Below are 15,389 nucleotides of genomic sequence, written 5' to 3' on the forward strand. Positions count from 1 at the left end.
ACTAACCTCATAAATATCAAATAACGATATTTATGGTCTCAAACATTGGAAGTGAGGTTCCAAAACCTTAATTAAATATCAATTAAACAAAAAATACTGGACCAAATTTTAATATATTTCTATTCTAGCCTCATAAACATTAAATATTAATATTTATGAACATGATTTACGAAAATGACATTTTGAAACCATAATTTCTAATACCATTGGAAACCAGGTCATTACAAAAATATTAAATTTTGATAATGTTAGTGATTAAAATAGAAAATTTGAAACTTTGGTGACCAAAACAGAAACACGTTAATAGTTCAGTTACTATTTTCATAATTGACCCTATTATTTATTATCATAATAGTAGAAAGTTAAAACTTTTATATATATTTTAAAATTATTCATGCACTAGCTAATGCACAATATTTTGACTAGTGTGACTAATAAAAACCAAAACTTTAATTGGTGTGGAAAAGGGGGACCGATTCCATCAATTTATTACTAGAATGGTATGCACCGATCGAAACAATAGAAACCAACGTGGAACCGACTACATTGCTTCAAACCCTTTCATGCCATGCCATAAAACAAACATGCCTAAAACATAAGATGCAAAATTTAAATACTTGATGCTAATGTTAGTTACAACTATCAGAATCAACGTCAGTTGCAATTTAAAGAATCTCTCGCAAGTTATTGTAACTTGCTTCAACTAATTGTCCAAGTATTTGTGAAGGAATTGGATGTTAATGGATTAATTAATTAAAATAGGTTAAAAGATGGTCGTAGCTTGTGACTAGATTAATTGTTTATTTTATTTTTTTATAATTAATCTAGGTGATAGATAAGTTAAGAAATAAACTGAGGGAGAGTGCGACGAGATGTTGTCTTAAACTTAATGATCTAATTGAATAGCTACCCAAGTCACTAAGATATACACAAATTGCGAGGCTACTTATAAGATATATACTAACTAGGTAGTGAGGAATTGATGATAGTGGCCGGCAACTATTTAGTTGATTCTTATAAGCTATACACAAACTTACAATATACATCTTTTATGGAACATCTATTAGGATGCAAGCTATTGTTAAATAGAGTTATTATTGAACAAGAGTTGTTCTTAAATAAGGGTTATTCTGACATGTTCCAAGCGTTAATTGTTCTCAAAATAGTTGTGTTTAATAGAGATTGTTTTAAACAAGAGTTATTTTGCGGTGATATTTTTTTTAAAAAGAGTTTGTTCCAAATAATGGTTCTTCTAAAAAAATACAATTGTTCTGAATAGAAATTATTCTGAACAATAGTTGTTTTGAATATAGTTATTCTTGAAACGTAATTATTTCGAACATTAACTAAATTAGATGGTAATTGTTCTAAACTAGAATCCTATTTTAAATAAAGTTGTTCAGAACTTAACTATTTTTAAATAATGATTAATTTAAACAAATTATTCTTTCAAAGAAACAACGCTACTACTTATTTCAAGGTTAACATTACTATTATCCTTGGGAACGCAGTTAACTAAAACATAATCATTATTAGTGGAACTTTTGTTGATACTAATCACATTTCCTCTCTTCCTCTCACGAGCTCACGGCGCTGCTAAAAATTTGTAGTTGCTGTATTATAAAGTACTAGCTAATTTAGAGACGGATGCATGGGTCCGAAATTACAAAAATGTGCCTCAAAATTTCGATCTGACCGCAAATCTAATCATTTCTATGGCCAATAGCAAACGACTTTTGGATTAACATGTTTCAAAAGTTCATTAGATTAGCTTCTAATTATTTGTCTAACTATCAACCGGGTGAATTATATAATTAACTCTTTTTTTTAGTTTATAATTTAGTTATTGAATTATTTAAAAAAAAATTTATTCGTACTGTTTGCACTAATCTAAAACTCTCTCTTCCTTTCCTCTTCTCTTTTACAGATTAAGTTTCTTTTTTCTCCATAAAATAGCTTTAGATGTCACAAATTTACGAATCAAATTTCAAATAATTTTTTCTTTCAATCTTTGACACTAATCGTCAAATCAACTTAAATTTAAAATATATTTTTCTATTTGTCAATAGATATTGATCTATCGTACTAGTCATCGAATCGTCACGTAGAGTTTACTAACAATTTTTTATTTTAAAAAAAACTTAACAATCCAATAGCTTAGATAATAACTTTTAAATAATTCAATAACTTATATAATTCAATGACTAAATTATAACTTTTTAGTTGAGTAACCAAAATAAAAATTTACCCATTTAATGACGTGTAATTTATCTTATAAATAATTAAGATGCTTCAATTACACTAATTCCAATGAATCTACTAATTGCAGGCGGCGATTACCCGATTATACTACACGTGTACATGTATACGTGAAGACAGCGATATACCTAGAAATTTAAACATTTAATTCATCGAGTTCCACTTGATTCAAAAATTAGAGAGTAAGCAAAAATCAATATTGCTATCCTTTAAAAAGGTGTAGATGCCATTGGCAGCTAAACATTAGACTATCCTAAAGTATATCCGTTCTGTCCAGGCAGTTCAGGAAAACATGGCGATTAATCGTGTATGATGTCTTACTTCATGTCACATTGCTTCTGTTATATCATCTGCTGATGAAGATCAGCTGCCTGCTGAGCCAACTCCACCACCATAGCCTCGTCAAAGAACTTGTTGATGCTCACATCTTCACTCATTCCCTGGAAAGTTCAACACAAATTTCACTCAAATCATTCCTGATTGGATTTTCTTTTTAAGGTTCTTTTGTCCATTTTCAGAAAGCAAATCCCTATTTGTGTGTGTGTGCATGCGTGGATAGAAGCAGCTGTACCTTTCTACGCCTCGTCTTCACCATGAACTCCCGAGCAAGGTGCTGTATTGGTGCAGGTTCAAGAGGCCGCAAAACTATGGTCTTGTCTAAGGGATCTCCAGGAACTATGGCCCAGTGGTCGAATACTGAGAGACAAAAGGCTTGCCCTTGCGTGTGGTACCTTAGATCAGTCTCGAATCCAAATGACTCTATCACAGGTAAAAATGCCTAAATGGAAAAGGGGATCAATCACATGAATTTGTAAGCATATAAATGGGGGGTAGCTATTGGGCAATTGTGTGAATGATTAAACAGGCCACAATATAACCTTCTGGTCAATGAAATTAGGCAAAGCAAATTATGTAATTCATATAAACACTACTGTCAGTAATAAATTTAAAAAAAAAAAACAGTAAGACAAATATTTCTAAGGAAAATAAAACTTTGCTTCCAAACCTTGACAATATAAGCAGGGGTTCCTGGCTGCGGCACATCAGCTGTAACATGACCACGTCTACGGGACAAAACAGTATAGATAGCAGAGACACAGTCAATTGGTGTTTGTATCTGAAACAACAATGACGACTTTAAGCACATATTGTAAGTAGAAGACTCATTTGAGCTAATTGCTTGAGATTAAAAGAGAGCAAAAAGACAGGATTTTATTTAACTTCCTTCAAGGTAGGACTGATAGCTCTGGATAGTTAACCCTCATTCTAGCACGAAGAGAATGCCATGTGCTTAAGAGCCATAGCAACCAAGGCAAAATGAAAATTTAAAGATTGAGAATATTTTCAGCTTAGCTATGCCAAGGCCATTACATTATGGTTACTATTCCTTTTCCATTAAAAGACTGACATGCAGTCTATCTTGATTTCAATATTATCTTGTTTGGTTCCTCCTGCATATTTAATGCAGATAAACCCATAGGTGGAAGGCTGTTAGGCAGTGGGAAATGTAATTGAAGGAACATACCTCCACATAATATACAGGTTCCATAAGCCGTGGGGTTGCCATAAGGAAAGCTGAATAGGCCACACGTCGAGCTGTGGGGATGATCTGTCCAGATCCCCGGTGCAATGATTCAGACGCAATCCTTGCGTCCACTATTTTGAACTTTACATTTCTTATTGGTTCATCACAGAGGGGTCCTTCTCTTGCACCCCACTGAAACCTGCACAGCAAAACATGAAATTTTTAGTCACAAGCAGGAGGTTTAAGTGATTAACAACTTAAAAGATTGGGAAAAGAAGATATATTCTTACCCTTGGACAATAGAATCCCTGACGGAACCCAACAAAGACTTGTCAACCTCAGTTGGGAGTGTATCATCCAATAAAATATTAGGTCCCTGCAAAACAAGATTCGTAACAGCCACAGATGCCAATTATTACAACTTGAATTTCATTGTTCTGCTCTTTAGAAACATGAAGGAACAAGATAAAATCACCAAGTCAGGGATGAAGTTAGAAACAACATAATTGCACTTCTTTCACCTGCTTATCAGGGCCAAATGCCCAGATGGAACGTGCAGCAAGCAAATCCCAGTCATATTTTGTCTTGAAGAAGTCGCCAAGTTGCTTCCGACTCCAATCAACATTTACAGCACTGTTCTCAATGTCTTCTGCAAGCCCTCTTTCCAATGGCTCTGCAATCTTAAAATCATGGGAAGGTATATGATCATACAGCCTGAAAGTAACTACTACCAGTAATTATTCCTAAAAGCATCTAGATTAAAGAAAGAAAAAAAAAAAAAAAAGCGCTTAGATGGCTGTCTTACCATGGTTATTTTATTCTTCTTGTTGGGTGTTTCAGCAAAGCATTTCATGGAAGAAGACTCCACCACTGTTTCACAGAATGAAACAACAGGATCCGCCACCTATTAGGAGAAGCATAAGAAGTGAAAGCACACATATTAGCTTAAGCATAGCCCGTATAATAGAGAAACAAATTCCAGAAAGATATAAATGAAAAAGTAGTACAAGGAGTACGAGAAACTCAATACCTTAACTTCCACCTCAGAATACAGCTCCCTAAGGTCTTTCATGATTGAGTCCAAGTACAATTCTCCAGTACCTAATATGGTGTGCTCACCAGATTCCTCAACTTTAGTAATAGCCAGAGGATAGCTTTTGCTAATCTTCCGAAGCCCCTCTACCATTTTGGGCAACTCACTGGGATTTAAAGGCTCAGTTGCTGTTTTTACAACAGGAAGAGTATTAAACTGTAAAGGCCGCAATATGTATACATCTTCGTCAAGATCCACATTACAAAGCGTGGCAGTTTTCATAATTGAAGCATCAACACCTTCAATGAGAACCCAAGAACCAGGAGGGGCACTGCTAATGGGTATTCTATACCGAGCTTGGTAGATCCATAATTTGGTTACTTCTTTCACTGTCATGTCCTCCTCGTCATCTGGTGAATAGCCTTCTCCGAGTACTCTCAATGTTTGTCCTGTTTGAATTCTACCACTGTAAACTCTACCAAAAGCATCAAAAACACTACAATCGGACTTGGGGTATAGTTTGGTCACATTAACCATAAGAGGGCCAGAAGGATCACAATCTACCATTGCCTTGTAAATAATAGAATGTTTAGGTCCAGTGTATATGTGATCAACCTTCTTAGCTGCGACATCCTTAGGAGATGGTATGTGCTGAACCAGCATATCAGTGAAGCCTGAAGCTGAACCAAAAACTGTACTGCAAGCCAGCCTTAACAAAGGCCTAACATTTAACTTGTAAGCAGCATTGCTAAGAGTGACACCCAACTCTGCAAGAGTCGATTCTACACTCTTCCTATGTTCACCAATCACCTGGCTATATATCTTATACAGGGGTTCAAGCACGAATTCAACAAATGATCGTTCTCCTCCACCAGCAGGAGGTTTTCTTTTAAAAGCCCTTGTATCAGGATGATAATAAATATCTCCCCAAAGACGAGATGCAAACTTCTCAGCATCAAAAGGAATTCCATGAAGTTTGACATATAATTTTGCAAATGACTGCAAAGTGAAGGACCATCCCGCACTTGCATCAGCAAAACAAACATTTCCAGCAGCAGGATCAATAACAGGAACATTACCAGCAGTTGTAGAGGCGGCAGATATGTGGTTATTGATTACTTCCAGTGTATGCCTTAATTTATGATAAGCATCTTTTGGGGGCAACTTAAGTTCTGTTATCAGCCGGTCAACCTAAAATAAGTAAAAAGCATTTGAGTAGGAGCAAGATCTGGAACATCATTTTCATCAGACAACTTATAGAGATAAATCATAAGGTGAAAAGTATTACCTTGTTTATAACAACTACAATAGGTAGGCGCTCCTGTATTGCATGGCGTATAGCCCTCTCAGTGTTTACCTGTTTAAAACAGGAAAGAAATGGTATCATTTAGAACACTCCATATTGCTCATTTTCATAGTTTAAACATTCTACAGACAGCAGCTACATCATGCAGAAGCCCAAGCTCGATAATTAGTAAGGCAGTGGATTTGAAAAGATTTGATCAAGCAATGCATAATTTAATTGTGATAAACCTCAGAATACTCATTTTTTTCCCAAGTTCTTTCATATGAATGAAAACATTTCTTGTTTGTAGGTGTAAATTAAGTGGGCCACAAGCATAATCATAAGCAGAAGAACAAGTATTAAATACTATAATATGCATGCAAAGATGTACTTACCATCACTCCTTCAGCAGCATCAACAATCAACACAGCACCGTCAGCAAGCCTAAGAGCAGCGGTCATTTCATCAGAAAAGTTCACATGACCAGGAGTGTCCATGATGTTACAAAGATAGGATTTTGCATTACTGTCCTCCAGAACAAGTGACATTGGAATTGCCTTGATAGATATCCTTCTCTCTTGCTCATCAATTCTTGTATCAGTGTATCTCATGTGCTTCTCACTATTTTCATCAAATGTTTTCATATGGTGGGTTTGCTCAACCAACATGTCCATAAACACCGTCTTTCCATGCTGCAAGTGCCCAACAAGGGCAACATTCCGAACCAAACCTGGATTTGACATCAAACCGATAAGAAACTGGGTCGATACATAAGTTGAAGAATCCTTAACTCCAACCTCAAACTTGATATTCTTAACAGGCTTAATAATAGGTTGTTCAAGAGGCTGCTCATCTTCATCCATAACCAATGTCTCAACATCCTCACCATAAACCTCTTCAGCCGTGGGGTAATATTTCTTGTCCTCAGCAAGAACAATCTGATTGTCCATATCGACGTCATTGGCTGCAGTAATCCATCCATTAGACGCACCAGGTGGAGCCTCACCATCAGATTCTTCTCTTTCCTCTTGAGCATGCCTGTCGAGGAGATCTTCATCTTCTTCTTCCTCACCTTCACTCTCCTGGTCGGACTCAATCTCAGGTCCAATATAGTTCCCAAATTCATCATACAAGTTATCATCCATAGCTTAAATGCCTAAATCTGCCCACAAGAAAAACAAATGAATGTTAAACAAATCCCAAGTGAATTTTGCTATTTGGATACAAAAATGGACCCAAAGATTAAGACTAAATAACCTAAATTATTGCCAGGCGTCAACATCAAAACCCACAAATGAGAAACAAAAAAATATATATAGTCAATCTATATAGACGGTTCATATAGCCAAACCCAGAACTAAATAGAGATCTCACAAACTCTTAATATTTAATTCCATTTCTGGGTTCGTTTAAGAAGCTCCTCTTTTAAAACAAAAGTAAGAAAACAACTCAAAATAAAGCTTTTTTTCAACATGGTTAAGTCGAAACAAAATATATGTTGATAAAAATAAAAATAGCAAAATGTGTGAATCTACAAAGAGAAGACAAAAATAAGCTAAAAAGGAAGAAAAAAAAGAAGATAAGAACGTACCTTGAAGCACTGAACAAAGAAAAGAAACGAAGAGAAGCAAAGGTTTATGCAGAGGTTTTTGAGTGGTAGATTGGAAACACTTGAAAATCAAATCTTCGACAAGCCGCAAGCGAATGCCGAGCGGAGCTGCAGGGCAAGATTGTGTTGGGCTGCATATGGACCTTTGCTCTAATCTTCTTCGACAACAATTTGGGCTTTCAAAGAATAATGTAAAAACTTATTTCGACAGATTTAGATTTGGATGTAATTCTAATTTTTAATTTATTATGCTTTGTTGTATTGCGTTAATTTTAAACTATTTGTATTTATAAAAACTTCTTTTAAAAGTATTTAATTAATATCTAATTAGGATGTGTTTTAATGTTGAAAATTCTGTATTAGTGGTTAAATAGAACACACTATCAATTATCGGTTTAACCAATTGAACCACTAATTTAATCTTATAAAAATAAAAAATCGGATTAGTGGTCAAATAGATTATACCATTATTTACTTTTCGACATTTAAAATTTTAATTTTGATCTAAACAATATGCTATTGTCACATATGTGAGCTTTTTATTTCCACATAATACTCACTGAAAGTCTGCATTATTTTAATCTAATTACTTGCACAAAAATGAAAAGATTGCTTCACCCCAGAAAAGAAAACATAGAATACAAATTCTTGTTCATATTATGCGAGAAGTCCTTGATCCATCTCAGAAGAATTTTGATTTTGAAGTTAAATCACTCCCAAGTTTTTTACTGCCTGAATCTCTCTAGAGTTTCTCATCTTCCATCAGTTAAAAGTTTAATGAGCTTGATGATCACCTATTATCAACTAATTTTAGATCCCATACTTGAAAACTTGGGTCCTGAAGTTACTGAGCAGTCTTTTTCTAGTTTGATCCAACTGGTTCCAGGTACTTTCTTTACATCCCTGGTATCCATTAGTTCTCTCAACTTTCCCACATCGTCCCAATTGTTGAAGCCAGCAAACATGTTTGATAACAGCACATAACTTGCAGGGTCCTTTCTGTCTAGGTTTATTGCATGTTCTGCTGCTCGCTTCCCTGTTTCAATATCCCCATGAACTTGACAAGCATTAAGCAAAGTTTGCCAAACTGATGCACTAGGCTGAAATGGCATTGACAAGATTAGTTCTTCGGCTTCTTTAATATGCCCTGCACGGCCAAGAAGATGTACCATATATATATAATGATCTTCACCAGGAGAGATTCCATGGTCAATGGTCATGGAAGAGAAATATTTCCAGGCTTCATCAGTAAACATTCCCTGGCTGCATGCATAAAGAACGCAAACAAAGGTTATGTAATTCGGTTTTATACCTTTCATAATCATCTCATTGAAAATCTTAAGAGCTTCTCTAGCTTGACCATTTTGTGCACACCCCATTATCATTGTTGTCCATGAAACAATGGAACGATCGTCCATTACCTTAAAAACACCCCAAGCACCATCCATGGAACCGCATTTTGCATACATGTCAATCAATGCATTATCCACACAAACATCAATATCAACCCCAAGTTTAATTCTCAACCCATGAGCTTTCTTCCCCTCTTCCAAGAAGGACAAATTAGCACAAGCATTGAAAGCGGTAGCAAGTGTAAACTTGTTGGGTATTACCCCCATCATCCTCATTTCTGCAATAGCTTCCAAAGCCTTTGTAGGTTCCCCATACTCTAACCACCCAGCAGCAATTTGTGTCCAAGAACAAACATCTTTTTCACCCATTTCATTGAAAGCTTTCAGCCCATCGAAAAGTCTTTGATTCTTTATATACATATCAACCACAGAGTTCTGGACACAAATTTCAGTACCATGGCCAGACTTGACAAGTTGACCATGCACTTGTAAACCCATGTTTAAATGACCAACAGAAGCCAACCCAGTTAAAACACTTGCAAAAGTAAAGCAATCAGGTTTCAGCCCCTCATGATTCATTTGAACCCAAAATTTAGGCAAATCTAAACAAGAATTTTCCAAGTACCCACTTAACATAACATTCCAAGTCACGATATCTTTGTTTGAACACTTGTCGAAAACCTCCAAAGCTTCCTCTTTTTTCCCATGTCTCATCAAAGCTGTCAAAAAAGCATTGACTAAAAACACGTTTGATTCAAACCCCAAACGTAAAACCATAGCGTAAACTTGGTAAGCTAAATCTAAATTTTCGTGCAAAGAACAAGCTTGAAGAACACTAACAAATGTGAACTCATTAGGATTTGAAGTTCCATCCCTTAACATGTAAACGAACAAAGATAAAGCTTGGTTGAAAAACCCATGTTGGGTAAAGCCAGAAAGCATGGCAGACCATGAAACGACGTTGCGTTGAGGCATTTCATCGAACAGCTTGTGACCGCTGATTAGGTCTCCACACTTGGAGTACATGTTTAGGATGTGGTTTTGGAGGTAAAGGGAATTTGGAAATAACCCTTTGATGAATTTGGCATGGATTACCTTTCCATGAAGTAAGTTTGATGTTTGGGCGCATGAAGTTAAGAATTTGGTGCAAAAGTTTTCTTCTGAGGTTGAGAAATGAGTATAAGAATTAGCAATGGTAGAATAAAAGAGTGGCCTGGCAGATTGAAATACAGCTAGGCGATGCATTTGTTTGCTATCATTGGTTTTGGGTTTTATTTATGAACTTGATGCTAAGATGGTAACATTTGTTTGAGACCAAACATCTAAGACAGACAAAAAGCTTTTTCTTAATTAAAAAAATGATATTAACAAGCTGAAATTGGTTGAAAATTTGAAATCAATATATAATAATCTTATCTAAAACAGATCAAAAGCTTGCTTTTAATTAAAATAAATAAATTTTAACAACTTGAAATCAATAATACATAATAATATTATTTTCTTTTTATAAGAGATAGGAGTCTTTCAAATATTAAAATCATCTAAAGACTTGAAAGCAGATTTTTTATTCAATCTACAAAATAATATGATAAGAAGTTAAAGCGTTTATACATGGAAATAATGGATTTTGGAAATAGTCCCAATTTTTTCTAAGTGTAATTTATTTAGTTTTAAATGTTTATTTGATTTCTAACTAAATTTAGAGTTGTTGAATCGGATATTTGAATGAAAAGTTAAACTCTTCCCTAAAATATTAAAAAAAGGATAGAATAACAAATGCAAGTTGGAGGATTAAACTTATAGATTCATAACATAGAGCATAGCATATCCGTTAGCAAATCTAATTTCATAAATTGGTATCTAATGTTGTGGGATGAATCTGATATCGTGCATAAAACATCATCATTTCAGCAAAAGATAAAAGAAAAAAAAGGACAAAAATAAAGTTCTGGCAGCCTCATGCAAACCCAAACTTCTTCAATGACAGTTCTAAAATGTTATAAGTTTACTTCCTGGACTTTAGATTCTATTTACTTGCAACAAAAAGAGAGAAAAGAGGGTCTTAAGCCTGATCTAAGGGAACCAAACTCAATGAATAGGGAAGGACTGTGCAAAAGGTGGAATGGGTACCGAAATTGGAAAGAGAACAAAGTAGGTGCATCCTGTTTGTCACGATATTATATAGCATGATATTTCGTGAAACTCTCATTAGCAAATAGCCATCTTTGAAGGCTAAAAGATCAACCCATGCTTCCATGTCAACTGCCAGCCTTTGTGTTACTCTCTCGCGCAAATTGTAAAGGAACATCATGTGTTGTTCTTCCATTTCCTCTAACGTTTTAGAGAGTTTCAGGGACCATTTAGATTCGAAGTAATCCTCGAGGAACCAAACTTGAAGTCCGTATTGAGAAACCAGGACGTAATGCAGCCTGCCATCGGAGTCTCCTATGCATGCTTCAGGGATGCTGCGGAATTCGATGGCTGGAAGTGGAACAGATACCAACCATGATAGTTCATTCTCCACGCCGAAGGTAAGCATTTCATCACCATCAGTCAACCAATGCAAAACCCCTTCCACATAAAACCCTTTGTTCTTGTACAGATTGCTATTGCACTTGCATATTTCTTCTGATTTCTTCCAGGCCTTTGTATCCGAAGAGTATATGTCGAATGAGAAGCATAAGGCCTTTGATTCAGTTTCAATTTGCTTCACCCTGATCAATTTGAATTTGGTTGATGTGCCTAGAAGATCTCTACATGGATCAAATGCCAAAGCAAAGGTGTCTTCTCTGTTAGGTTCATCCCATGTAAGCCTCATCCATTCATGGTTCAAGGGGTTGCATATGTAGAGGGAAGGGTCTATTCTAGGGAAGCAACTGCGACCACAGACCAACCCGTTGCATGAAGCGAGCAACACAACATGTTCAGGAAGGAAGTCAAATACTGTCTGAAAAAGTTTAGCTTCTTGCTTTCCAACAGGGATGTAGGTTACAGTAGTGATGTCCTCATTGCCCAATCTAAATCGTTGTTGGCAGAAGAAGCCTGATACTGGTTCTTTCTTTCGGGATTGAACCTTCATGAAAATGGGGTCTGAGATAAGACGATTCCACCCTTTACAAACACATTTTAATCTTGGCATATACTTTGTTGGCAACCGAGACAGCACATCAAAAGGAATGTCACTGTTTTGCTCTCCTACATTACCCATTTCCTAGAACAAAAAAATTCATTTCAAAACATTGAACCTTATGAGTAATAATGTTCCTCTCTGAAACAAATAGTGACACTTCTTTGGAGCAACATTACAAACAGTTCACGCCACTTAAATGAAACAGTGAACAGACCAAACATAACATTCTAAATCAAATCAAACAAAATAAGAGAGACAACTTTGGACAACAACATGAACATCCCTTTACCTTTGAGAACTAAAGAGTATAAAGCTCGGATTTTAAAAAGAAGAATGCCAGATATTACATTCTATGTTTATGAATCAAGCAAAAGAAAGAAAGAAAAAAGAAAAACCCAACTTTATTATTTTCAAAAGAAAACAATGTAAGCATCACTTACCAGCAAAGGTCTGCTACATTTTGCCTGTGTAAAGTTCATATTCATGCATTGATGGAAAGGGAAAAGAAAAATGGAGGATGAAATGAAACAAAAGTGAATAAGCAGCTGAAAAGTCAGTCAGCAGAGCGGGGCAATGATGGCAGCATAGAACCAAGACATGGTTTTTATTTGGATGACATATTCATCAGACGGTTCAAATATAGAGCGATGAAATCCCATGGTGATTAAAGGCCAATGGATTGTCTTGGCTTGACTCCCGTATCATTTCTTTTATAGTAGAAAATAAAATTAGTACGTGACTAAATTTCCAGCAAGATTAATGTCCAAGCGAGGCTTCATGCAGCGAAATGTTTATGTCCTCCTCTAGTAGACTTTGCACATGTGATCGTGGATCTGCGAGAACAATCAACTGGTTCATTTTTCTTCCGGCCGCCTAAGTACTGGTATAAATACCTAGCACTTGTATAACAATAGACATTACTGAAATTCATTCCTTTTACTTTTCTTAAGTTTAATAATAAAGGCTAATTGCGAACTTCAATTCCGTATCAGGTATGTCTTAAAGTTGTGAAAATCATATTATTCTAAAGATTTAAAACCAACATTTATACATGTTAAAATCAAATGACCCAAAGCCTTATTTAAATAAAATAAAGTGGTAAAATAAAATAAAAGTAAAATCTATATAGAATTATACTTCTTTTATTTTATTTTAGAATAAGATTTTTAAACCTTATTAAACTCCATCTATTTGATATTTGATTAGAATAAGATATTTCAATCTTACTACATTCCTATTAGAATATGGTTTTACAAGCCTATAAATAGACATAGTCTACTCTTCTTATATTTATTCGAATTCAACATAATGAATTTTCTTTTCCTCTGCCCGTGGTTTTTTTCCCGAAAGGGTTTTCACGTAAAATTTGTGTGTTCTTTATTTTTATTTCTCTTTGCTTTGTGATATATTGTCATTACCGACATTCTATTTTTACAAATTGGTATTAGAGCTTTTGGATTGTTCATCTTGATCACGGTAATGGCGTCTTTGAAGTATGAAATTCTGTTGTTGGATCGCAACACCGGATTTACGTTGTGGCAAATTAAGATGCAAGCAGTTTTGCGCAGATGGATCTAGAAGATGCTCTGCTAAGGATAGATAAGATGCCATCGACATTAACGGATGAAGAGAAGAAGCGTAAGGATCAAAAGGTGTTAACACAATTATATCTGCATTTTTCTAACAAAAAATTGTAGGATATGATGAAGGAGAAAACTGCCGCTGCATTATGGAAGAAGCTAGAACAAATATGTATGTCAAAAACTCTAACCAGCAAGTTGCATATGAAGCAGTGTCTTTATGCTCGTCGTTTGGAGGAAGGTGCGTCTGTACACTAACACTTAACAGTGTTTAAAGAAATTCTCTCAAACTTAAAGGCCATGGAGGTTTAGTATGATAAGGAAGATCTAGGGTTGATTCTACTTCATTCATTGTCTCTGTCTTATTCAACCTTTAGAAACACGATTTTATATAGCCGCGAGTCTCTCACAATTGATGAGGTTTATGATTCTTTGACCTCGTATGATAAGATGAAGCATCTTGTGGTTAAATTTGACTCTCAGGAGAAGGTCTCATTGTTCATGAGAGACAAGATCAAAATGCTGATGATGATCGTGGAAGGACACAGGAACAAAATCCTCGCTGTAAATCTAAAGGTAGATCAAAGTCTTCAAACAGAGGTAAAACTTGTAATTTCTGCAAGAAAAAATGGCACATTAAATCTGGGTGTTATAAGCTGTAGAACAATATCAAAAGGGAGGTTGTGAATCAAAAGAAAAAATAATCAGAAAAATCCGGTGAAGCTGATGTTGTAGAAGACTACAATGATGGTGAACTTCTAATCACTTCTATCAACAATTCTAAAGTGAACGAGAAGTGGATTCTTGATTCGGGCAGCACCTTTCATATGAGACCCAATCGGGATTAGTTTACAATTTACAAAACAGTGTCTGAAGGTGTTGTTTTGATGGGAAATAATACTTCGTGTAAAATTACAGGTGTTGGAATGATTAAAGCTAATATGTTTGACGAAGTTTTCAGAACACTTAGTAACGTGTGACATGTTCCAGAATTGAAGAGAAATTTAATTTCGTTGAGCACTCTTGATTCAGAAGGATACAGATACACAACTAAAAGTGGGGTTTTAAAAATTTTCAAAGGTTCCCTCGTTGTGATGAAAGGGCAGAGAAATACTACTAAATTATATGTTTTGCAGAGTTTTACTGTTACTGGTGATGCAGTTGTTGCTTCCTCTTCCTTGTCAGATGATGATATTAGTAAACTTTGGCATATGCACCTAAGGTATATGAGTGAGAATGGCATGACAGAATTGAGCAAAAGAGGACTTCTTGATGGCAAGGAATTTGCAAATTAAAATTCTGTGAGCACTGTGTTTTTGGAAAGCAAAAGAGAGTTCGATTCACCAGAGGAATCCATAGCACGAAGAGAACGTTGGAGTATATTCATTATGTCTGTGACGGCCATTCAGAGTGCCTTCGAGAGGTGGAGCTAATTATATGCTAACTTTTATTGATGATTTTTTCAGAAAAATTTAGGCGTTCTTCTTAAAGAAGAAAAGCGATGTGTTTTTTACATTTAAGTCTTGGAAAACTATGATTGAAAAACAGACGAGAAAATAAATAAAACATATCGGCACAGACAATGTGTAACGACCTAAATTTTAAAGTCATTGGAA

At 35.3% G+C, this 15,389-nt stretch overlaps 2 protein-coding genes across 2 annotated transcripts; both read right to left on the reverse strand.

Annotated features, from left to right (window-relative positions):
- Positions 1-2,243: 2,243 nt before the first annotated feature.
- Positions 2,244-7,966, reverse strand: LOC108457044 (110 kDa U5 small nuclear ribonucleoprotein component CLO-like). Its single transcript, XM_017755847.2, has 11 exons — positions 7,694-7,966; positions 6,498-7,264; positions 6,106-6,174; positions 4,815-6,008; positions 4,590-4,688; positions 4,306-4,464; positions 4,075-4,160; positions 3,785-3,983; positions 3,266-3,376; positions 2,831-3,037; positions 2,244-2,699 (listed from the first exon to the last, which is right to left on the reverse strand). The coding sequence occupies exons 2-11, from the start codon at positions 7,245-7,247 to the stop codon at positions 2,601-2,603; spliced, it is 2,973 nt and encodes a 990-aa protein (XP_017611336.1). The 5' UTR covers positions 7,248-7,264; positions 7,694-7,966; the 3' UTR covers positions 2,244-2,600.
- Positions 7,967-8,247: 281 nt separating this feature from the next.
- On the reverse strand, positions 8,248-10,706 carry LOC108455706 (putative pentatricopeptide repeat-containing protein At3g15130). The gene has a single exon (XM_017754242.2). It carries the CDS (start codon positions 10,306-10,308, stop codon positions 8,512-8,514), a length of 1,797 nt encoding a protein of 598 aa, XP_017609731.1. The 5' UTR covers positions 10,309-10,706; the 3' UTR covers positions 8,248-8,511.
- Positions 10,707-15,389: the final 4,683 nt, after the last annotated feature.

Source organism: Gossypium arboreum, chromosome 9 (assembly GCF_025698485.1).
Source record: "Gossypium arboreum isolate Shixiya-1 chromosome 9, ASM2569848v2, whole genome shotgun sequence".
Lineage (NCBI taxonomy): Eukaryota > Viridiplantae > Streptophyta > Magnoliopsida > Malvales > Malvaceae > Gossypium > Gossypium arboreum.